General features: G+C 44.1%; 1 protein-coding gene across 1 annotated transcript; it reads right to left on the reverse strand.

Moving 5' to 3' along the window:
* Positions 1–24,112, reverse strand: nudc (nudC nuclear distribution protein). Its single transcript, XM_084312608.1, has 9 exons — positions 23,931–24,112; positions 22,162–22,239; positions 20,113–20,334; positions 19,212–19,361; positions 18,469–18,582; positions 17,210–17,404; positions 11,710–11,793; positions 11,446–11,564; positions 1–3,027 (listed from the first exon to the last, which is right to left on the reverse strand). Exons 1-9 carry the CDS (start codon positions 24,003–24,005, stop codon positions 2,976–2,978), a joined length of 1,089 nt encoding a protein of 362 aa, XP_084168734.1. The 5' UTR covers positions 24,006–24,112; the 3' UTR covers positions 1–2,975.
* Between the last annotated feature and the right edge of the window lie 797 nt (positions 24,113–24,909).

Here is a 24,909-nt window from a genome sequence, read left to right on the forward strand (position 1 = left end):
TTCATCAGATGTTCCTCACTTTCTGACTGTAACTAATTAAATATACAACATAATGCTGTCGCTGACATTTCTAGTAAAAATAATGTAAATATAATGAAAAAAAATTTACATTCAATTTTGTGTTTTCCTGAACAAACATGGCACGGAGTATATGTAATATCAGCAGTAGTATCGTAGGAGTTTTAAGAGCACGAGTACATGAGCACAGCATCGGACCAGAAATGTGACGTCCCTATGCACCATAGTGTTGAATTCTATACATTAATATAGATTTTAAGGTGCGTATCCAGGCTGAATATGGCACGTTTGGAGGATAACTGTTACTGAAACTTTAGCTGTAGATTATGAATATTCTTTTTGGGTTGCATGTTTATACTCAGTTTTGATAATGGCCTGCCAATATTCCACATCACTACAGTCAACAGTGAAGGAAGAAAATGTCTAAGTTGTGTTTTCCGAGCTGAATATGGCACATGAGAGGATAGTTTTACTAATTACTGGAACTGATACAGTATGGTGACTTTGGCACCTAATAAACTGAATAGTCCAAGACAGAAAACGACAAAATACAACACCATCATTCACAGATAGCCACTACTAAGTCCACTGCAAAAAATTACACTGAAGGAAACTATTTAAAATTCTCATCATTGGAACTACCCTCCATCTATCTCCCCCTCTCTCATAGCTGCACCCAGCTGCCGACAATAGCAGTCAAACACTGCCCTCTGGTGGCTCAATGTCATAAAACATTTCAACCTAAACATTTCTGAAACAATTTGGAACAATTCAGCAGGTTAGGGAAAACCTCCATGTGTATTGTCTGAGATTTACACTTAAAAACGTACGTGACATAGTCAATGATACATTGTTTAAAGCTTCGACAATACAAACTAAAAACAATGTTGTTGGCCTATTAGTGTAGATAATTTCTTAAGTCAATTGATATGCATACTAAAAAGGATTTTGGGAACCAAGTGTCAAGACACTTCAAACTGACAGAAATATAGATAGTGAAGTGAACTCAAAAGGGAACATAAACTCATCATAAATATGGACAGCAAGAGCTTCCAGAACCATCAGAAATATATATTCTTTAATGCCCATATTTATTGTAACGTATAATATAACTGATAGGGCATACAGACCCTCATCTGCACCTTTGATTACAGTTATTTTTCATATTCCTATATTCAGTGTTAATTATATTATTTACACTGTTTATTATTATCTTTATTATAATGTTATTGCCTATATTTAGGTCTTTCTAGTATAATTACCCGGCCCATACCATTTCCCCAAGGGGATCAATAAAGGAATATCTCATCTTAAATGCCCTCTTTTGCCTGACAACTGCTACATGTAGTAGTAGGCCGGTTATGACAATACATCCGACTCATTCACCATGTTCAACGTGACTCATAATCATTAAGACATCCCAACGGGCTTCCTTTCAGGACATCGTGTACAATAACCCCCCCACGTCCTCCACAATAACTCCAGGAGAACGTGTTCTCACTGTCAAGTCGCTCCCTTGGATGCTGCCCAAAAATAATACTAAGCTGAGGTCAAGACACTTCAGTACTTGGCCTTCAACTCCTTTTATGAGTGTAAAACTACAGTCGATAAAAAGGTTAGAAAGGACCAAAGCGAGGCCTGGAATCTGACACTTTAGCCTCATAACATATTACTCGGTACGTTTCGTTCCGCTGGCGGCGAGCCGCCGGGTTCGAGGGAGTTGATTTCACACACCTGCCGGAGCAACGGCTGAAGTTATCTTTCTTCCAGGAGGTTATGATGAAGCCATTTCACATCACTTGCTTTGAACATGTTTATTTAAAAAAAAGAAAAAGAAAATCCAATGAAACATTTCTTTAAATATTCAGAACACATGCAAAAAGGGCAAAGTCGTCGCTTTTCTGAAAATCACAAACGTAAAGAAAAGCGACGACCCCGACGTGAACCTGTGGTCCTGAGGCCCGACAAACACATGACACGAGGGACGAGAGACAGAGGACAGAGAGAGAGAGAGAGAGAGAAAGAGAGAGAGACGTCTCGGTGACGAGGACAGAGAGAGACACGCGAGGGACGTCTCGGAGAGCGAGAGAGAGAGAGAGAGAGAGAGAGAGAGAGAGAGACACACACAGGAGTGACATCTCGGTGAGATGAGAGCGAGAGAGAGACACGAGTGACGTCTCTTGAGACTAGGACAGAGAGACACGAGTGACGTCTCTTGAGACTAGGACAGAAAGACACGAGTGACATCTCGGTGAGACGAGGACAGAGAGAGAGAGACACGAGTGATGTCTCAGTGAGATGAGATGAGGAGAGAGAGAGAGAGAGAGAGAGACACGAGTGACGTCTCTTGAGACTAGGACAGAGAGACACGAGTGACGTCTCTTGAGACTAGGACAGAAAGACACGAGTGACATCTCGGTGAGACGAGGACAGAGAGAGAGAGACACGAGTGATGTCTCAGTGAGATGAGGAGAGAGAGAGAGAGAGAGAGAGAGACACGAGTGACGTCTCTTGAGACGAGGACAGAGAGACACGAAAGAAAGAGCGACCAATTAAGAGTTGGCGCCTTGTCCCCCCAGGCCCTGGTTGGGTCTAAACTTTGAAAATCGATGATTAGAAAAAAATTAAATGAAATTAAATAAATCATCTCCATTTTAGATTAGCGTGGGCCATGAGGTCTCCACCCATGTTAAGGTTTATAAACAACTCTTTAGGTGAAAATTACTACATGGTCCGCTGTTCCAACATGTGTGCGAACTTCAAAGTGACCCTAACTAGGGGGTGTGTGTGTGTGTGGGGGGGGGGGGGGGGTGTTGAAGGGGAAGGGGTTGGTTTTAACAGCGAGGTCAGTGCCGGTCAGGCTGATTCTGATAGGGTTTCACAGGAGTGGCAGGCCGCGTGGTGGATGTACTGCAGGTCACGGAGGCCGGGGTGGAGGGCGGCGGCGGCTGCTGCTCTCAGCTGAACTTGGCCTTGGAGAAGTCCATCTCTGGGTGCTGAGACATGAACCTGGGGACAAACAACAGACACCACGCGGTCCATCAGTGAAAGACATGAACCTGGGGACACACAACAGACACCACACGGTCCATCAGTGAAAGACATGAACCTGGGGACACACAACAGACACCACACGGTCCATCAGTGAAAGACATGAACCTGGGGACACACAACAGACACCACACGGTCCATCAGTGAAAGACATGAACCTGGGGACACACAACAGACACCACGCGGTCCATCAGTGAAAGACATGAACCTGGGGACACACAACAGACACCACGCGGTCCATCAGTGAAAGACATGAACCTGGGGACACACAACAGACACCACGCGGTCCATCAGTGAAAGACATGAACCTGGGGACACACAACAGACACCACGCGGCCCATCAGTGAAAGACATGAACCTGGGGACACACAACAGACACCACGCGGCCCATCAGTGAAAGACACACTTGCTCGATGCACCGGATCGGTTACCGGAATCATCCTTTAGGGGGATAGTCCGCCCTCAAAGAGAAGTCATATATATGTACAATAAAGAAAGTCGTTTGCTGTAATTTCCTGCAACTTAAAAACATAATTTCAATACAATAGGGTAAGTTACAAGTTATTTATTTAAGTACAGTGTATAAGGTTAACAATGATGCGTCTGTTCTAAGCTAGCCCCAAGCTTTCACTGCTAATTATTATTATTATTATATATATATATATATTATTTTTTAACACAGTGGCGCTGCGCCCCTATACTATTGTTTAGGGAAAGCCCTGGGTAGTATTCTATGCATGCGCTGATTCCATTACTGGTATGAGATATGGAGCGAATACCAGATGAAAACAAGGCAGGGCTTTCCCTAAACAATAGTGCAGGCATTCAGCGCCACTATGACAACGCGCCAGCGCCACCAAGTGGTTAAAAACACACAATGCGCAGTGAAAGCTTGGGGCGGCTTAGAAACAGACACATCATTGTCTAATGTGATTGCTCTGTGCTCTGTTCCACTGTGTGTGTGTGTGTGTGTTCAACATTAAACTATTGTGCAACCTTATACACTGGACTTAAATAAATAACTTGTTTCCTATTTTATTGAAATTATGTTTTTAAGTTGCAGGAAATTACAGAAAATGGCTCTCTTTATTGCAATTTCTATTTGCCTCCCGGATGGGGGGCATAGCAACAAGCCCTGCAAGGCATCGTATCGAAGAATTTCCCCAATACTAAAATCACACACTAAGAGCCACGTAAATGGTAAATGGTGCATTTATATAACAGCTTTCATCCAAAGCGCTTTACAATTTGTATTGTATTTAGGGGTTAATAAGTGACTTGCTCAAGGACACTTCGACACACTGCCAGAGGAGCGGGAATCGAACCGGGAATCTCCGGATTATCAGACGACTGCTCTACCTCCCGAGCCACTGTCGCCCCAGACATGTAACATGTCAGAAATAAGATCTCTAGCAACTATGGAGAGACATGGATGAAATATCTCAATCATTTGTGTTCAATGAACCCCAAACGAATGGTCCGAGTCGCGGCTGTAATGGATCATAATCAGACAATAACTAAGGACATGAGAAAAGTGCTATTAGTGTATTCAGTCCTATTGACCAATATCAAGCCCCGCCCTCTTTTATCGATCCTCCAATAACAAATGTTGGTTCCGAGCATCCAACAGCTGTGATTGGAGGATAAAGGAAAGAGGGCGGAGCTTGATATAGGTCAATCGTGAGACCAGACCAAGTATCTGTGCAAGTCCCCCTTGGTGCATTGTCTAATCCTAACAAAAAGCATACACGATCTGAAAAGGCCACCGTTCTTTTTTTCTTTTCAACAAGCTTATGAAGTAAGCGAGAGGTTACGACGATGATGTCACACATAGACAGCGCTGTGAGGCCAAATTGAACCGGAGTAACCTCATCAGCCATCAACGACGTGCGGGGGTTAATGACCCTCGATGGCGATAAGAGACGTCCTCCACATCTATCTGCCAACTGCTCCTGCTTTATCCCACATTCTGCCCCTTATCTCACTACTGTCTAACTATCTAACTACTGTTAGTCCCCCAGGGATGCGTCATGCGAACTGTGGGTCACTGGCACACAGAGGTGAAGGGGGGCACTTCTCAAATCACCACAACACTCCTAGAATGTGGACGGACAGTTAGTCACGTCCTTAATGTCCCTGTGCACACCGATGACAACGAGGAGGAGATAACAATGATTACAAAAAGATTATAACATAGTTTTGAATATATTACGCACAGTATCGGTGATGTCACCACTGCGATAACTTTAAATACAACCAAAACACAGGCGGCTATGTGGCGTAGTGGGCAAGGCGCTCGCCACGAATGCGGAGACGCTGGGCTCGCCTGTTCGAGCCCAGCGCTCCACATTGCTTTCAGTTTAGCTGGTCGTTCATACTAATAGACATTGGCCGTATTAGGGGGTGGGAAACTGATGGGTGGGGATCGGGCGTTGTGGACAGCGACTCCTACAGGTCGGTTGGTGCGCCTGCGCAGTAGAATCAGGAAGTGTCGGGGGCAGCATGAGCCTCCCACGTGTTACTCCTCGCCACTGAGAGATCGAGCTGCGCAGGTGAAAAGATGCGACTGCTGTTACCTCAAGTACCGGAGGGGACTTGTGCTATGTATGACTTAGTCCACATTGCAGCCGGCTTGTGGGAGGCAAGAAACGGCGTTCGTGACAGGGGAGGGTTGAATTGGATGATACGAAAATTGGGATGGGAGAAAATATAGAAAATGGGAGAAAAAGTGGATAAAAAAAAAAATACAACCAAAACACTGCAGCGCATTTTCAAGACTCATATTTCTAGTTGTCGTTATTGTTTATAGTTACATAGCCCCTTTCGTGACTGTGATGCACCGAGTGAATACACAGTCCCTTGTCCAACCATGTAAAATTCCTACAATTAAGTCTGTCTTGCTTTTCTCCATCAAAACGCTTCTCGTACAAGTAACGCAGAGAAATTTCAAAGGTACTCACAGTTGCACGAGGGTTTCGGACAGACAAACGCTAGGGTTTGAAAGCTCGGCGTTGCTAATAAACATTTAACAAAAAAAAATTATAAACTGGTCAACAAAAAACGGCTTTAGCTGCCTGATGCGCCTGAGCTGTGATCACAGCGCATGCGCATCAGGCACCCAACGCCGGAAATAAAGCTGTGTTGACCAGTTTATAAAGATTATTTAAAATGTTTATTAGCAACGCCGGGCTTTCAAACCCTAGCGTTTTTCTTTCCGAAACCCTCGTGCAACTGTGAGTACCTTTGAAATGTCTCCGCGATACTTGTACGAGAAGCGTTTTGATAGCGTAAAGCGAGACAGGCTTAATTGTAGGAATTTTACATGATTGGACAAGGGACTGTGTATTCACTCGGTGCATCACAGTCACGAAAGGGGCTAATAGTTACAGTGCTACGTGGTGACGTTAGCTTTAGTCTTTTTAAATCTAACAATCTTTCAGTCACATCATAATGACACTATGAGTGAGATAGTGTACACGTTGGTGTTCAAGCAGAGATAATGAGTCATTCAGAGAGTCATTTTTTAATAAGTCTACAATATTTCAGTTCCATCAGTAGGGCACTAGAAGCCAGACAGTCCTGCAACAATGACCAGGCTTTGCACTAGAAATAATCAAAGCATCCTTCTTCCTGCACGCAAAGTTTAAAACACAGCGGGTAAACGAGAGTTAGTAGATTTCTGAATGTTGTCAAGCCTAAATGTCCTCGTCTAAGAACTGATTTTGAAAATGAATGTTGAATGAATATTATTTCGATACGCTATTTTGTTATGCTTATAATGTTTCTGGAGTGGAATTGTCTTGTCGTTATTGTAATTATTATTGTTGAAGTACTGTCCTGTGATGTCTTGTGTATTATTGTTGTTACTGTATTGTGTTGTGTTGTGTTTAAAATGGAAAATAAAAATTTGATACATTTTTTTTTATTATTATTTCTGGAGCGGTAAAAAAACTAAAAAGCATCTGAATCTTTGGCAGGGATTGAAGCTTTGAAGCCTTCGGGTCGACCCTACTCAGATCCACGTGTAACATGTCAGCATGGAGGTCACTGTCGGTGCTTGGGGGAACCTGGTACGGACATCCTGCTATCTTTTTATTACACTCATTACAGCATATAGCCTGACCTTGAGTGGAGAAGGGCGCCAAAGGAGGCAAACTGCCGTCTGCATTCAGATTCACATGAAACTTTTATTCGCCATAAAGGAAACCTGTTAAAGTCCCATCAGCCGACACTAAGCTACTGTGAAGAGAGTTTAGACAATAAACAGGAGAATGCTACCAGCTAACGCGGTTACAGTACACAAAGGCCTCACGAGTTTCAAGGTAACAAAGGTTTAGTGGCTTTTTCATTATATCTCAACTAGCCTGGCCCGAACCACTCTGGTGAGTTTCTTTGATTTGAGCCAGAAAGAGAGGTTCTGGTGTGTTTTGTTAAAGGAGTGTTTTGTTAAAATAAGTATTAAATAGCTCTACATTCCAACAGCCATCACTGACGTGTTTGGTCAGTAACATGGGTCTCCCAGTCCCTCCACTCTATCCTAAAACCAAAGTGTTAAAAGTCAAACTTGTGATGTCATCAAGTATAAAGTGACAAAATACACTGATGCATGCCTACTGTTCAATATTTTAAATGGCAAGGCCCCTCCACCTCTCATTCCTTTCCTCAAACAAAAAACATCTCATAATAGGTCCACAAGATCTACCCAGAGAGGGGACTGTACTGTGCCGTTTAGGTCCAGCTCCTTCAGTCAGAGCCACTCAGTTTTGGAACATCCTACCAACAGAAATAAGATACTGTGCTACCTACCACACCTTTACAAAAAGACTCAAGACCTGGCTATTAACAAATCAAACATGTGATCTGATAACAAACTATCATTACACATGGGCAAAACAGAGTCCATTCTCTTCGGTTCAAATAACAAACTCAGCAAGACCGACGGCTTCTCAGTTACAGTGGGTGACAATATTGTCACAAGGAAAGATAAAATTACCTACCTGGGTTCCATCCTAGAGGCTAATCTCTCCTGTGACAAAATGGCATCAAATGTAATAAAAAAAGTCAACCAACGAACTCGATTCTTGTACCAGATCTCCTCTCTGGTAAACAAGAATACCCTGAAGACTCTGGCAGGAGCACTCATTCAGGGGTACTACGACTATGCTTGCACCTCATGGTACCAAAGCACCTCAAAGGCGCTAAAAACAAAATTACAAACATCTCAAAACAAACTGGTCAGACTACTGCTTGACCTTACTCCTAGAACCCACCTCACCCCTGCCCACTTTGACAACCTAGGATGGCTTAGAGTAGACGACAGAGTACAGCAACTTGCAATGGGCCTGGTCTACAAGATACACTACACGACCAAGGTACCCATGTACATGTCAAAATACTTCCCAAAGGTCAGTGAATACCACGATCACAACACCAGAGGGAGCTCCTCATGTTAAACCCAGATTCGGCTCAAATAAGGGACTAAACACATTTCGCAATTATGCCACATCAATGTGGAACGCCCTACCCAAAGCTGTAAAGGAATGTGGATCACTACCCACTTTCAAAACCTCTCTCAAGGGACACCTACGGGAGACTGCAATTCAACACTGGCCCCTGTAAATATCCTAACCCAACCCCCTCCAATGTACAGTCATTTACCTAGTATGGTTTTGTCAATAGTCCAATGTACAATTTTGTTTGTTTGTACAGTGTCTCCCCCCCCCCCCCCTCAATGTACAGTTTTACTTGTTTATACAGTGTGCCCCCCCCCCCCAACCACCTCCAATGTAAATTACCCAGTATGGTTGTCAATATCCCAATGTACCCAACCCCCCCCACCCAACCTCCTCCAATGTACAGTTTCTACGTCAAATGTATATACTCCCTTTTCTTGACTCCTTCTGTATCACAAACAGTACTGTATTTGCAAATCTGGTATGTCATAAATGTATAGATGTAGCAGTACTGACTATCTGTATGTCATGTATGTCATATATGTCCTGATGAATTGAAAATGGGGGACCCTGATGTAAACAAGACGAAAGTCTTTCTCTGGTCTGCATCCCCTTAACAATTGTGTGTATTGAGCTGTACTGTATTGTACCCATTCTGCAATCTGTTAATAAAGTTTTCAATCAATCAATCAATCACTTTTAATCAGTTCATTGTGTATTTTGTTATTGCTTTTACTATTATGTTGGATTGTGTTTTGTTTTGTTTAATGCTTCTGTTCTAGGTGTATGGTCGGTCTTATAACATCTTGCCAAAATGACTACAGTTGCGAATTAGCCAGCTGGCTAAAACTGACACATTTACAGAAATGTTGATTAATGTGTACAGTCATTTTTTTTTTTTTTTTATAAACTGAAACTGAAAGTCTAGAGCTGCTCCACAAACAATACATTGGAGAGGTTTTATAGACGGCACTGAGCACCCAGGGGAACGTTCAGAGGTACTGAGAACACTACAATAGAATAAAGCTCATTTTGAAAGCTCAAGTCTCCCTTTCAGGTGGTGTTCCCCTTTAAGAGCAATCATGCAGGAGGTCTCCGTAACTCAGAGAGTTGACCGTTACAGTGAAGTAAGCAATCAATCACTATGTTCATATTTATAACAATGGTAACATGAGAGCTACAACTGACCTATCTCAACCCCTGTGCTCTTTTCTTGATTCTCCGATCGCAACTGTTGCTTCTCTCGGACAGACAAAGTTGTGATTGGAGGATCAAGAAAAGAGGACAGGGGTTTGAGATAGGTCAATTCCAGCTGGCTTGATGCATGGGAGGACTTGTTCACTCCACCAAAATAAAACTGTTTCAGTTGTGTTTCAGTCGTGTTTCAGTCGCCTTTCAGTTGTGTTTCAGTCGTGTTTCAGTCGTGTTTCAGTCGCCTTTCAGTTGTGTTTCAGTTGCGTTTCAGTCGTGATTCAGTTGTGTTTCAGTCATGATTCAGTTGTGTTTCAGTCGTGATTCAGTTGTGTTTCAGTCATGATTCAGTTGTGTTTCAGTCGTGATTCAGTTGTGTTTCAGTCGCCTTTCAGTTGTGTTTCAGTCGTGATTCAGTTGTGTTTCAGTCGCCTTTCAGTTGTGTTTCAGTCGTGATTCAGTTGTGTTTCAGTCGTGATTCAGTTGTGTTTCAGTCGCCATTCAGTCGTGTTTCAGTCGTGATTCAGTTGTGTTTCAGTCGCCTTTCAGTCATGTTTCAGTCGTGTTTCAGTCGTGATTCAGTTGTGTTTCAGTCGCCTTTCAGTCATGTTTCAGTCGTGTTTCAGTCGTGATTCAGTTGTGTTTCAGTCGTGATTCAGTTGTGTTTCAGTCGTGATTCAGTTGTGTTTCAGTCGTGATTCAGTTGTGTTTCAGTCACCTTTCAGTCGTGTTTCAGTCGTGATTCAGTTGTGTTTCAGTCGCCTTTCAGTCATGTTTCAGTCGTGTTTCAGTCATGTTTCAGTCGTGTTTCAGTCGTGATTCAGTTGTGTTTCAGTCGCCTTTCAGTTGTGTTTCAGTCGTCTTTCAGTCGTGTTTCAGTCGTGTTTCAGTCGTGTTTCAGTCGTGTTTCAGTCATGTTTCAGTCGTGTTTCAGTCGTGTTTCAGTCGTGATTCAGTCGTGATTCAGTTGTGTTTCAGTCATGATTCAGTTGTGTTTCAGTCGTGATTCAGTTGTGTTTCAGTCATGATTCAGTTGTGTTTCAGTCGTGATTCAGTTGTGTTTCAGTCGCCTTTCAGTTGTGTTTCAGTCGTGATTCAGTTGTGTTTCAGTCGCCTTTCAGTTGTGTTTCAGTCGTGATTCAGTTGTGTTTCAGTCGTGATTCAGTTGTGTTTCAGTCGCCTTTCAGTCGTGTTTCAGTCGTGATTCAGTTGTGTTTCAGTCGCCTTTCAGTCATGTTTCAGTCGTGTTTCAGTCGTGATTCAGTTGTGTTTCAGTCGCCTTTCAGTCATGTTTCAGTCGTGTTTCAGTCGTGATTCAGTTGTGTTTCAGTCGTGATTCAGTTGTGTTTCAGTCGTGATTCAGTTGTGTTTCAGTCGTGATTCAGTTGTGTTTCAGTCGTGATTCAGTTGTGTTTCAGTCGCCTTTCAGTCGTGTTTCAGTCGTGATTCAGTTGTGTTTCAGTCGCCTTTCAGTCATGTTTCAGTCGTGTTTCAGTCGTGATTCAGTTGTGTTTCAGTCGCCTTTCAGTTGTGTTTCAGTCGTCTTTCAGTCGTGTTTCAGTCGTGTTTCAGTCGTGTTTCAGTCGTGATTCAGTCGTGTTTCAGTCGTGTTTCAGTCGTGTTTCAGTCGTATTTCAGTCGTGATTCAGTCGTGTTTCAGTCGTGTTTCAGTCGTGTTTCAGTCGTGATTCAGTCGTGTTTCAGTCGTGTTTCAGTCATGTCGGGAACCTACTTTTTAAGAATGTCTTGTTTCTTCTGTTCTTCAGAGGTGGGGAGGCCCATGGATTTCTGCCTCTGGTCGTACATCATCTTCTCCACCATGCCGCGCGTCTCTCCGTCCAGGTCTGACAGCTGGGGAAAGAAACAGAGTGCAGTGAAGAGAGAGAATTAATAAATTTATTTGACCTCCAAACAGAGGAGAAAACTGAAAACACTTCTTGACCGGCTCTAAAAAAAATAAGAATATACATAAACATAGAACCTCTACATGGATTACCTTGGAGTTCTCTGGGCATATTTTCTTGGTGTTGATATCTGGATCTGTGATTACAAGCTTGTTCCACCATTCCATCTTGTTAATCTAGTACGGGAGAAAATTATTAGGGTTCAATCCGCCTTCACCGTGTACAGATGCAGCCGTATGTCTCAAGGCTGCCTCGCTGAGGTGTCGCATCCCGAGAGGACGGTCCTGCAGTAGTCCCGTATCGGTCCCAATATAAGATGACCCTGATTATTAGACGACCCCTCTTTTTCCAAGACTCATTATTGGAAAATATATATATATTTTTTTGATCTACCTTTTCTCCCATTTTCTATTTTTCTCCCATCCCAATTTCGTATCGTCCAATTTCTACCCTCCCCTGTCTCGAGCGCTGTTAGGCCATGCCTCCCACAAGCCGGCTGCAATGTGGACGAAGCCTTACAAGTTCAAGTTCAAGTTCTTTAATAGTTGTCATACAGAAGTACAGAATACTTTCATACAAAATGCTTCTTACTGTTACGCTCCAGAGACTGTGCTAGACAAGATAGTATCAAATAACATAATAACATAATATAGCATGAATTTAGAAGAAGAAAATGAGGTCACAGTGTTCGGTATAGACATATGTACAATGTTCTGAGTTACCATATAATATACAATACACAATACTATGCAGTGTACTAATGTACAGTACTATCTAGTGCAAAGCAGAAATGGGATGAGGTACAATTTTAGGTACAATTTACAGTAAGGTGTACGAGTTGTAGTGCAATCCTTCATCCATAAATATAAAGTGTGGGGAGTGGGTGCTACAGTGTGTTTGTTTAAAGTGGGTGTGTGCTATAAGTGTGTGGAGTGGGTGCTACAGTGTGTTTGTTTAAAGTGAGTGTGTGCGTGTGGATGTGTGTGCTATGTGCGTTTGGTGGTTGTTGTTGTGTAGTGTTCATTCATTGTTCGTTTAGCAGCCTGATGGCCTGGGGATAGAAGCTTCTTCTGAGTCTTTCTGTGCTCGCCTTGAGACTCCTGTATCGCTTGCCTGACCGCAGCAGTTCAAAGAGGCAGTTGTTCGGGTGACTGGAGTCTTTAATGATTCTCTTAGCCTTGCCCTTGCAACGCTTGTAGTAAATGTTCTGGAGGGTGGGGAGCCCCCCTCCAATTGTGCGTTCGGCTGAACGTGTCACTCTTTGTAGTCTGCTTTGGTCTTGTGCAGTGCTATTCCCAAACCAGGAGGTGATGTTGCCGGTCAAGATGCTCTCTATTGTACATGAGTAGAAGTTCTTAAGGATCTTCTGGCTGACTTGGAACTTCCTTAGGCGCCTGAGGAAGTAGAGGCGTTGTCGTGCCTTCTTCACAACACTGTTAATGTGTGTGGTCCATGTCAAGTCCTCGGATATGTAGGCTCCGAGGTACTTAAAGCTGTTGACTCTCTCAACCGGTGCCCCGTCGATGCTGAGGGGGCTGTAGTCCTTGACCCCCGACCTCCTGAAGTCCACAATCATCTCCTTTGTTTTGCTGACGTTCAGGGAGAGGCTGTTTTCCTGGCACCATCCCGCCAGGACCTTGACCTCTTCCAGGTAGGCCCTCTCGTCGTTGGCAGAGATCAGGCCCACCACCACTGTGTCGTCAGCAAATTTGACGATTGTATTGCTACTCCGCTGAGCCACACAGTCGTGTGTGTACAGGGAGTAGAGGAGGGGACTCAGAACACAGCCCTGGGGGGCCCCTATGTTGAGGGTGATGGATGAGGAGGTGCAGTTGCCTGCTCTCACCACCTGGGGTCTGCCAGTCAGGAAGTCCAAGACCCACTGGCAGAGGTCATAGCCCAAGCCCAGGTCCCTGAGCTTGGCTATGAGTATGGAGGGGACTATGGTATTGAATGCCGAGCTGTAGTCGATGAATAGCATTCTCACATAGTTCCCCTGCCTCTTGTCCAGGTGTGATGCTGCTGTGTGCAGCACATGGGATATGGCGTCCTCCGTGGACCTGTTGGGGCGGTATGCAAATTGCAGGGGGTCCATGTTGATGGGGAGGGAGGAGCAGATGTAGCCCTTTACTAGCTTCTCGAAGCACTTCATGGCTATGGAGGTGAGAGCTACAGGGCGGTAGTCGTTGAGGCAAGCAGGCTTGGATTTTTTGGGTACAGGGATAATAGTGGACTTCTTCAGGCAGGTGGGGATGACAGCCTGTTCTAAGGACAGGTTAAATATGTCAGTGAATACTGGGGCCAGTTGGTCGGCACAGACTTTTAGGACGCGGCCGGGGATGCCGTCTGGACCTGCTGCCTTCCTGATATTCACTTTTTTAAAGGTCCGCCTCACCTCATGCTCTGTTACCCTGAACACTGCGCCTCCATCAGCAGCCGACCCCCCCCCCCCCATTGCCGAGGCTTGTGAGCTGGTGTTGTTATTACCAGCATCAAACCTCGCATAGAAGGTATTGAGGTCATTTGCTAAGGAGATGTCACTGTTCAGTTTGAGGGAGGCGCCTTTGTAGTCTGTCATCGTTTTGAGCCCCTGCCACATAGCTCTAGAGTCAGCTTGTTCAAACTGGAGTTCAATTTTATCCCTGTAGCGTCGTTTGGCCTCTGACACAGTCCTCCTTACGTTGTATCGCGCCACCTTGTGGTCATTCATGTTGCCTGCCTCTAGGCCGTCGTTGTATGCTTTGGTGCGCTCTCTCAGAGCTTCACGGACGGATTTGTCTACCCAGGGTTTTTGATTTGGGTAAACTTTCATTTTGGTAGTGGGGATTGTTTCTTTCACCCTAGTACAAACATAGTCCAGCACCGTCTCCGTGTAGGCATTAATGTTATCTGTGTCGCGGAACACATTCCAGTCTGTGTTGTGAAACACTGACCGGATCGTATCCTCTGACGTCACATCCCATTTCTGCACCTCTCGCGAGACTACGGGAGTACTTTTAATTCTCTGTCTGTACTTTGGTGAAAGAAAAATTGATGCGTGATCTGACTTACCGAAGCCACTATCAGAATGAGCCTTGTAGCCACCTTTAAATTGCGTGTAACAGTGATCTAGGATGTTACCGCCTCTGGTGTTGCAAGTCACATGCTGATAGAAGTCAGGCAATACCTTTCTCAGATTGGCGCTATTGAAATCTCCCAGAACTAAAATGGCGGCGTTAACATTCGCCTCTTGGATTCTATTTACCTCGTCGTGTAGTCTGGAGAGCGCAACCTTGTTGCTGGCTTGCGGTGGACATCACGTGTCCCCTCCGGTACTCGAGGAAGCAGCAGTCGCATCTTTCACCTGCACAGTGCGATCTCTCAGCGGCGGGGGTCTGCGTGGGAGGGGCACGCCGCCCCGGTCGCTTCCTGATTCCGCTGCGCAGGCGCACCAACCGACCTGTAGGAGTCGCTGTCCACAACGTCCGATCCCCACCCATCAGCTTCCCACCCCCTAATACTGCCAATTGTATTAGTATGAACGACCAGCCAAGCTGATAGCAATGCGGAGAGCTGGGCTCGAACCCAGCGTCTCCTGCATTGGTGGTGAGCGCCTTGCCCACTGCACCACCTAGCCGCCCCGGAAAAATACTTTTTTGAAGACTAAATCGTGTTTTTATAAAGAAAATAATTGAAAATGTGTGATGTCACCAAGTGAATGAATAAATAATGATAAAACACATTGTGCGTTCGAAGTGTCGATGATCACTGTGCCACTGGTGCACGAGGGGAGACTGAGAGTAGAGTTGGGAACCCAGCGGCGCACGGAGAGCAGGTTGAGATCCCCGCACTGGCTCGGTTTGACAGGCGGGCTCGCCCCGGTCCCCCGCTCCCCTACGTCGTATACCCACGCTCAAGTCTACCCTCGAAGCGCATGACGGCTGCGGTCGGAAAGCTATAGGGGACCCGGACTGGTCGGGACAGAGCCCTGGAGACTAGCTGTTTGAAACACACAGGGCTTCGCACCGCACGGCCGAGAAGGCTGCATCATGGATGATTGTATAATGACACTTAAAGTCTAGACCCCGAAAATAAGACTACTAGGGATGCCCCGATCGATCGGCCCCCGATCGTTATCGGCCGATAATCAGTATAAATATGCGATCGGGGAATTCCGATAATTAGTCATATTCGCCGATCGCGGAAACTGATCAAGTGGATATCTCACTCGCTTGTCTCAGACGCACAGGACCTGCAAACTGCTCCTCCTCCCTAGCCCCGCCCGTACCCGTGTAGAGTTTGTAAACACGGAGGCGGACCTCCTCTGCTGAGTCTAGATAGTGCATTCGACCTGAGCTAACGTTAGCTACCTAGCTATCGTTACTGTTTAAACAAAATTACCCAGTCAACTATTCACTTTTAGTAGGCATTGTCTAACGGTATTTAGCCGGCTAGCTACTGATAGCTCCGGATATCAACAAATGCCCCAGGAAGTCCAGTAGCCCATGTTGATATCTCCGTTAGCTTGCGTTAGCTGACGTTAGTTCACGGTTCAAAACGAAATGTCCGATTGAACTAAATAGTTGTCTTAACGTCATCTAGCCGGCTAGCAGTAGCTACAGATAGCTCCTGATATCAATGTCTTATAACATTGATTGAATGCGTATTCGAGCTGAGAGCTTGCTGAATGTGAAATGACCAAAGCATAACGTTACCAATAGGGTCCCGCTGCAGCGCCGGAGAATCCTTTTTGGAGCTAGGGCTACTAGAGTACACACAGACAGTGGAGCTGTTTGCAGATAGCGAGCATTTTGACTTGTTGCGTGGTGGCGATGTCTCGCAGATAATACAACTACAAGTCTAATTATATAATATATATATTTTATTAAAAAAAAAAAAAAAAATTATATAAAATAAATTTTAATTTCTTTTTAATCAAAAACGATCGGTATCGGATCGGTATCGGCCGATATGGCTCACGACGATCGGTAATCGGTATCGGTGGCAAAAAACGTGATCGGGGCATCCCTAAAGACTACGGCCATTTTTATGATTTTTTTTTTTTATCTACCTTTTTCTCCCATTTTCAATTTTTCTCCCATCCCAATTTCGTATCGTCCAATTCTACCCTCCCCTGTCTCGAACGCTGTTAGGCCATGCCTCCCACAAGCCGGCTGCAATGTGGACGAAGCCTCCCCTCCGGTACTCGAGGAAGCAGCAGTCGCATCTTTTCACCTGCACAGCGCGATCTCTCAGCGTCGGGGGTCTGCGTTTGGAGGGCACGCCGCCCCCGTCGCTTCCCGATTCTGCTGTGCAGGCGCACCAACCGACCTGTAGGAGTCGCTGTCCACAACGTCCGATCCCCACCCATCAGCTTCCCACCCCCTAATACTGCCAATTTTATTAGTATGAACGACCAGCCAAGCTGATAGCAATGCGGAGAGCTGGGCTCGAACCCAGCGTCTCCTGCATTGGTGGTGAGCGCCTTGCCCAGTGCACCACCTAGCCGCCCTTTTATGATTATTTTCAAGAAAGAAAAAAAATCTTATACTCCGGGACAATGCGGTAATCCATGCTGCATCTCAAGTAATCCACGGACGTGGTTTAACTGACCTTTTCCAGGTGTACGGTGACAATCTTCCCGTCTTCTATGAGCCAGGAGCTCTCCTCCACCTTCACGTCGTTGTAGAGCTCGGCGTTGATGACGAGAGGGTGGCCCTTGAGACCCACCTTCAGGGAGCGTCGCTGGAAGTCCACCACCACATCCTTCCCCTTCAGGTTGAACTTCACGTCGAAAGGCACCACCAGCTGGAGGGAGAGGTCTCAGTTAAGTATCCCAGTAACTACACAAACAACGGAGAAAATGGCTTTAAAGTTCTTTGACTGTCCAGTGATTTTGTAGTTAGTGCAATTCTTTATACCCCTTTTCTCTAAAACAGAGCAAGATTGAACTCTGAAACTTTGTCACAAGATAAAACAGATCTTTAAAGAGAAATACAATGTCACTTAAATACTTAGTTACTGAAGTTAGCTTCTGCAGGGCAGTATAGGTGGCGCTAGAGGCTCCAACGATTGTTAGAGGTACATATAAGCACATAAAACAATACAATAAAAGTATGCCCATTTTCAGGTTTCTACTCAAAAGTGACGGCAACAGTTGTGATTGGAGGCTCAAGAAAAGTTTGAGATAGGTCAATTAATTAGGTCAATTAATCAGCACAAGCCCAGAGTAAAATGCTCTGACATCATGTACAAAGAATTTGTCCTAGTGGATTTGTGTATAATAACCAATAATTAGGCTTATATTTATTGAGCGCTCCGAGAGGGAGCACTGACCTTGGATCAGTTTTGTCTGGTAATAATAATGAACGTAAAGGTATATTGCAAATCAGATGAGCTTGTGACTTCCTTTCCATTCACAGTGCAGAAGACATTTGCCCTTCTCCCCTATAAAGATGCTTGGGTAGTAATGAGGCAGGCCTGGCTGGCATTTAAATGTGAATGATCTAAACCATGACAGAGTTTTAAATATCTAGACTGCCAACAAGCTACAATAATCACTTGACTACCGAGCTCATCGTGTGAACAAAGCCACAGATGTTGCAACATGAAGCGCTTCATAACAACAGCACGACTGGCTCGTTTGTACTGCAGTTCCCTTGGGCATAGATCTCTACGGACGAGAGCGGCGCCAGTGGTGTCTGTTGTTGTGAATGGAAAGAGGAACCAGCTGAAGCAGCCGGGGTCGACAGGTGTTTGGGGACCTGGTAACTGATCCTAAATCAACAGTTCAACAGACCTACTCGGAGAGGCTCGTTAAACACAGACAGAAACCTCAGAGCTCATCAGTTATGGATTGGGAATTCACTCACGTCGACCTCCGACAGGGTCTGTGTCCACTTGTAGTTGGGCAGGTCGACTCCATTACCCGAGTTGGGCTTCATCTTGTCCTTGTCCTTCTCGTCGTCCTCTCCTTCTGAATCAGACTGGGGTGGGGGAGGAGGGACAGTGTCAACTGGCTTAATTTCTACTTGTTGACATCTACTATTACTAGGTACATAACACACATGGAAAAGCATTTCACTTGACATTTGATTTTAAAGTGCCTGTGAAACGGCTAGCAGAATGCTATTTGATTCCACATTATGTATGCAAGCTAGGGAGGGACTTGTCGTGGATATTGATTGGCGTTTACAGTAAGCAATAGCTTTACGGGGGTCAACCCATTAGCTAGCAAGCTAATGTTAGCAACATACATTAGCAACGTTGCATAACTTTAGCTAGCAAGCTAACATTGAACATTTGTTCAATTTAGTTAAAGAGGCAGAGTGCTAGCTTAGTTTCAATGTGCTGTAAATGTCATTCTAGAAAGCATTTAATTGGAAATCATGTGCAGGATGACTCAACATTCCCCCCCCCCCCCCCCCCCCGCAGGTTTTCCAGGAATGACTATTCTAAAATATGGATACGGTAATAATACCTACAAAACAATGTTTTTGTCATTGTTGAGATACTGGCATATAAGTGCATGACAACCAGTGCAAGACATATGTGATAAAAGAACATAAACATATATTTTGACTTCATGGGGCCTTGAACAATAATATACTGATACCTTGTCTCCTTTTTCCTTGGTAGGTTCCTTGGTAGGTTCCTTGGCAGGTTCCTTGGCAGGTTCCTTGGCGGGTTCCTTGGCAGGTTCCTTGACAGGTGTGTTTTCTGTGTTAGTCTTCGTGGCTTCCTTCTTCTCCTCTTGTTTATTTTTCTGAAACGCAGCAGCGCAGACGCCGTCAGAAGAGGTGAAAATGTTAGCCATTGTGACCACAGGTGTTAAATACAATCACGTTTCCAATCCATGCACAGTACAACCACCACGTACAGTACAACCACCACGTGACGGAACACAGGCGTTCACCTCGTCACTGTTCCGACTAGGGTGCACACACACGTACGCACACAACAACACGTACCCAGGTGGCAGGCAGCTCACGTAGCAAAGCCGCTAGCTAGCAGACAGTAGGCTATTGAAAATGATAAGTTATTGAAAAAGGATAGTCGAGATACTAGGTGTATCACGATACAGAATAGAGGATTCAAAGAAAATTCACGTTCAATACAATGCACTCATATAATACCAGGTGTCGAGGGGCAGGGTATCTGCAGGTTGTGACAAGTTACATTTAAGACTTAGGACCTTTTTAATACCATTTAGGGCAAATGTAATACCAATTTCACTACCATACTAGCAAAAATAAAACCACATAGCGACACTGAACTGGCGGCTGCACTTGCACGCCAATTTAAATTCTCGCGCGGAACGACAATACAAACTCTCGCCAGACGCACCAAGCTCCCGGTAGCCCCACAAAAGACATGTAATACCTGTACAAATTAAATTTAAGACTTTTTAATACCCTTTAAGTCCTTAAATTGAGTAAAATTGAGTGCTTTTTAAGACTTTTTAATACCCTGCAGATGCCCTGAGGGGGTCCTGTGGTCGAGACGTCCATCATTACCTTGTCAATTTCAGACTGAAGTTTCTCCGCTTCCTCGTCGGTCAGTTCCCGAATTTGGGGGCCGTCTTCCTTATTGTTGTTCTTCTTCTTCTTCCCCTCTTCCTCTGCCAGTTTAGCAGCTCGCTCTGCCTTCTCTTTCTTCTCTTTCTCTTGTCTCGACTTCTTCTCTCTGTGGGCCTTCAAGGCTATCTGACTGTGGTGGGCGAACGACTCCTTCACCAGCTGGAAATAAACGGAGGATGGTTTGTCACAGCGTAGCAGACACTGTAGGTCGTTCAGGGTTTCCGTTAGAAAAAATTGTTGCCGGCCTCAGTGTCCGGTAGATTTCAATCTACCGGTCAAATGAGAGAAATTCCGGTCAGAGTTTATTGAGCTTAAAAACAATTGATAGGCAAAAGAATGACAACTAAACAAAAGAATGACATCATCAAGGCATGTAGATTTATAATATTTGTACTTAAAACTAGGCAACTTTTGCGTATAAAGTCATTATATTCCAAATAAAATAAGTCCCGTGCTGCTGCCGACTTTAAATCAAATAGGTGTCTGTGGGCAGTCGCCCGACATTAATAAACAACAGTCTGTTATAATCACATTTTTATGAGCTAACGAATTCCGTTATATTGGACATTTGTATTAATTATATCAAGCAAAGAACTGAGAAATTTGGCAGAGAGAGACGGCAACATTATCGTGGGTTTGCGTGACGACTCTCTCTCTCTCCACCTCCCAGTGACTTATTTGCGAGAGTATGTCGATGCAGAGCAGCAGATTCAGCTGTTATTGGCTCTTTTCTGGGGACCGCACAGCAGCGCCCCCCACCCAACATTGAATTGCCAATGGCTGAATTGGAGTACTGCTGGAGTACTGCACTGTGCTGCTGCTGCTCCGGCTCTGCAGCTTCACAAAAGTTTGCACACCCAGCACTAAGCTCTCGCTGACAACGTCGTTGTCATTATTAGAAGCAACGATGAAACAAATGTAATGATTGTTTCGTTCATCGCATAGGCTATTTAATTTTAGCCTATTTTAATACAATTCAAATAATCAAATTGTGCTTAGACTCAGGGAATTATTTTCACCGGACATTAAGACCGGAGAGATTAAATATGTCGGACTTCAACAGATTTTGCCGGTCAAATACCGGTAATTACCGGCTAACGGAAACGCTGAGGTCGTTGTAGTACAGTGGTTCTCATTGTGGGCTCCAGACAATGAGACTAGACTAATAGGTTTCATTCACCCCACGGTCATCTCCCTAGACAGAATGTATAAGAATGACTATTCTGGGGCGGCTATGTGGCGTAGTGGGCAAGGCGCTCGCCACAAATGCGGAGACGCTGGGCTCGCCTGTTCGAGCCCAGCGCTCCACATTGCTTTCAGTTTAGCTGGTCGTTCATACTAATACACATTGGCCGTATTAGGTGGTGGGAAACTGATGGGTGGGGATCGGGCGTTGTGGACAGCGACTCCTACAGGTCGGTTGGTGCGCCTGCGCAGTAGAATCAGGAAGTGTCGGGGGCAGCGTGAGCCTCCCACGCGTTACTCCTCGCCACTGAGAGATCGAGCTGCGCAGGTGAAAAGATGCGACTGCTGTTACCTCAAGTACCAGAGGGGACTTGTGCTATGTATGACTTAGTCCACATTGCAGCCGGCTTGTGGGAGGCAAGAAACAGCGTTCGTGACAGGGGAGGGTTGAATTGGATGATACGAAATTGGGATGGGAGAAAAATATAGAAAATGGGAGAAAAAGTGGATAAAAAAAAAAATGACTATTCTGATAATAGGTTTCACTCGCTCTGTGGTTAACTCCCTAGCTAGCGACAGTATTAGACCACTATGGAATTCTGGACTAAATTATATCTAACAAAAAAAATAAAAAAAAATATCTTATCAAATGTTATAACAACATTGTATCAAATGGGGGGTCTGCAGTTTAATGTGTCTAATCAATTTGGGAGTCCTCCTCCTTGTCATGAAAGTGCTTGAGAACCACCATCGTATGAAGTTCAGAGTCTGAACACCACCTGAGGCAGCTGAGGGACTCACCTTCTCGGGGGCGCCCGAGTCCCCGCCGGTGAAGAAATCAGTCTTACGCCGGAGAAAGCTGAAGAATGTGTTGACTAGCTGTTGGGAGAGAAGAGAAAAACGTTTGGTTACAACAAGGTAGAATTGGTCAATTCTTCTAGACCGGAATCCATGTTTGCGTCAGAAACCCTGGAGGTTGAGTTACGAGGTGAATAGACCGTCTCTGCTGTTGACAAGAGAAAACAGGTCAGCTATCGTCTCCCATCTACACGTTTTCCCAATGTGCTCGACCATGTCGTTCTAACAGACTATTTCCACAAAATGGTGGTTCGACGGCCTCTTGGTGGGTTTATCGTCTGCGACACGACTACATCCTTGACCCTGACCATTCACTACCACCATGACATTGAAAAATCCGCCCTAAAATAGAATGTTATTTATAATATTGTACAGCTCAGTTATGATTTGTTATTAAGCTGAATACTCATATGTGTATATATTCAGATCTAATTGTATTGCCTATATTTAAGTCTTTCTACTATTACCTCCCTGACCATACCTGCCACCATCCCTCCTGATATGACACCTGAATTTCCCCAAGGGGATCAATAAAGACATATTGTATCTTACCCAAAGACACAAGATTCTAGTGATGATATCATCAACTCTAGTGATGATGATGTCATCATCAAGAGACTAATCAGGGAGCTGCTCCATAGACAAATTCAAGGACATTATGACCATGGTGGTGAATCTACTGGGATATGGGTGCATTTTCTAATGCAGAGCTACATACAGGCCCTGCCTTTAAATGAACTCACTTGGATGTAATAATATAATAACTCAAGCTAATCATTCTACGAGACCACAAAGTTGGTCACTAATTCATTGTCAATGACCCAAATTAAACCGACTTCCAGTTGCAGGGTGGATTTCCTCTTTAAATCTCATTCTATATTAAACTAAACCCTACGAGACACATCTGTGCGTTAGTAGCTCACTGACAGGGACACAGTATTGTTATTTTGTAAGTAATTCCAAGTTCCAGAAACTTTAAAGCATCCTCTCATTGTTAGATGACTAAAGTGTATGTCATATATTATGTTATGATGAATTGAAAATGGGGGACCCTGATGTAAACAAGACGAAAGTCTTTCTCTGGTCTGCATCCCCTTAACAATTGTGTGTATATTGAGCTGTACTGTATTGTACCCATTCTGCAATCTGTTAATAACGTTTTCAATCAATCAATCAAAAGCTATTGAGATATTTAGGCAAATGCGTTGAGCGACGGGTGGCGACTAATAACATTACTCATCTACATGTTTACATCGTTTTAACTTGGTGTCAAGTGAAGTCACACTCATATAATATATCTATATAAAGATATCTATGGTCACACTGAGCGCATCGAGGTGGGAGTCCCGCGAGACCAGGTCTGTGTCCGGTAGCTGACGTTATTCTCGCGAGATCAGGTCTGTGTCCGGTAGCTGACATGATTCTCGCGAGACCATGCATCATGTGTCATGTGTTGTGCTGAATAATACGAGCTATAGCTACAGTTAGATTGTGTGGAGTCGTGACATGTTACACAGACTATGTTTGTACGTTACGTTGACCTATTAGTGACCGGGCTAGTTGCCCGTGGCCCGCCTCCATTAACTCGACCTCAGCCAGTTTTAACGTTAGATTGTAAATGTAGATGATGGACGTTAGCTAGCCTAGCTACCTGCCGTTAGCTCAGAGGCTAACGTTAGCGTTGGATAGTAGTACATCATGCAATATTTTACCTCTTGTACCCCTCCTTCATGTTGCTGCGCCATAACAAGCAACATGCCGTCATACTTTTCTTCCTCCTCACCCATAACTTTATTCAGTGATAGATTATTTATTCGTTGAAGAGAATGTCAAATGTGCAAATGACAAGCAAAAAGTAACTATAGCAGCAACAGTGTGAAGCCCCGACCACGGTTCTAACACTTCCTGGAAACAAGGGCCGCCCTACAGTTATTTTACCCAATTGGCGATAAGCATTTTGGATGACAGGTGAGTAGACCAATAAAAGGAAACGATGAGAAGTGACGGGATCCCACGTGGAAAGAGAAATTTCTAGACTGCAAAATGTAATGAATTGTAAAATAAAACAATACAATTAAATATGTATGTATCTATTATCTAATATAACTTTCGTATACATTTCAAATAATAAAAAAAACCCAAAGAAATCACAGTGATGGTTGTACTGAGTTAGCCAATGTGCCTGATTAGATAATGATTCAAATCCTGACATGCCACTTCTAAAATAAAGACACTGCACTCCAACACTTCTGTTTTCAGTCAAAGTAGGCTAATAAACATGTTTAATGACAGACATTACATTTTAAAGAGAAGCAGATCCAAACCATAACAGTCAGTTACTTGTCCTAGTTTAACAACATTCACTGTAGATCAGGGTGAAATGCCCAAAATACCATAACACAATATTTTATATTCATATGAGAGTTTTAATGGTATAACAACAGCATTTGCCGGTATAGTTTTCCAGTACAAATGACAAAGTGATACGACATATTTGTATGATGTTATCTTGTAATAGAATTGTCATGGTCCAATTTTATTCAAAATGGTCTATTTTATTAAACTTTTTAATACTGCTGCAAGGAATATTTCTCACTTAAAACTATACAGTATGTGTATATATATGTTATGCTATGTATATTGTGGTTAATATATTTTTATTTGATCTATTATGTCTTTGTTTTATTTACT

Source organism: Notolepis coatsorum, assembly GCF_963971535.1.
Source record: "Notolepis coatsorum genome assembly, chromosome: 4".
Lineage (NCBI taxonomy): Eukaryota > Metazoa > Chordata > Actinopteri > Aulopiformes > Paralepididae > Notolepis > Notolepis coatsorum.

Excerpts from the sequence above, each read along its gene's own strand:
- nudc (XM_084312608.1), bottom strand. The coding sequence starts at position 24,005 with ATGGGTGAGGAGGAAGAAAAGTATGACGGCATGTTGCTTGTTATGGCG. Across the intron at positions 17,405-18,468 it reads AGACCCTGTCGGAGGTCGAC|CTGGTGGTGCCTTTCGACGT; the intron begins GTGAGTGAATTC and ends CTCTCCCTCCAG. Across the intron at positions 3,028-11,445 it reads AAACAAGACATTCTTAAAAA|GTTCATGTCTCAGCACCCAG; the intron begins GTAGGTTCCCGA and ends GTTTGTCCCCAG.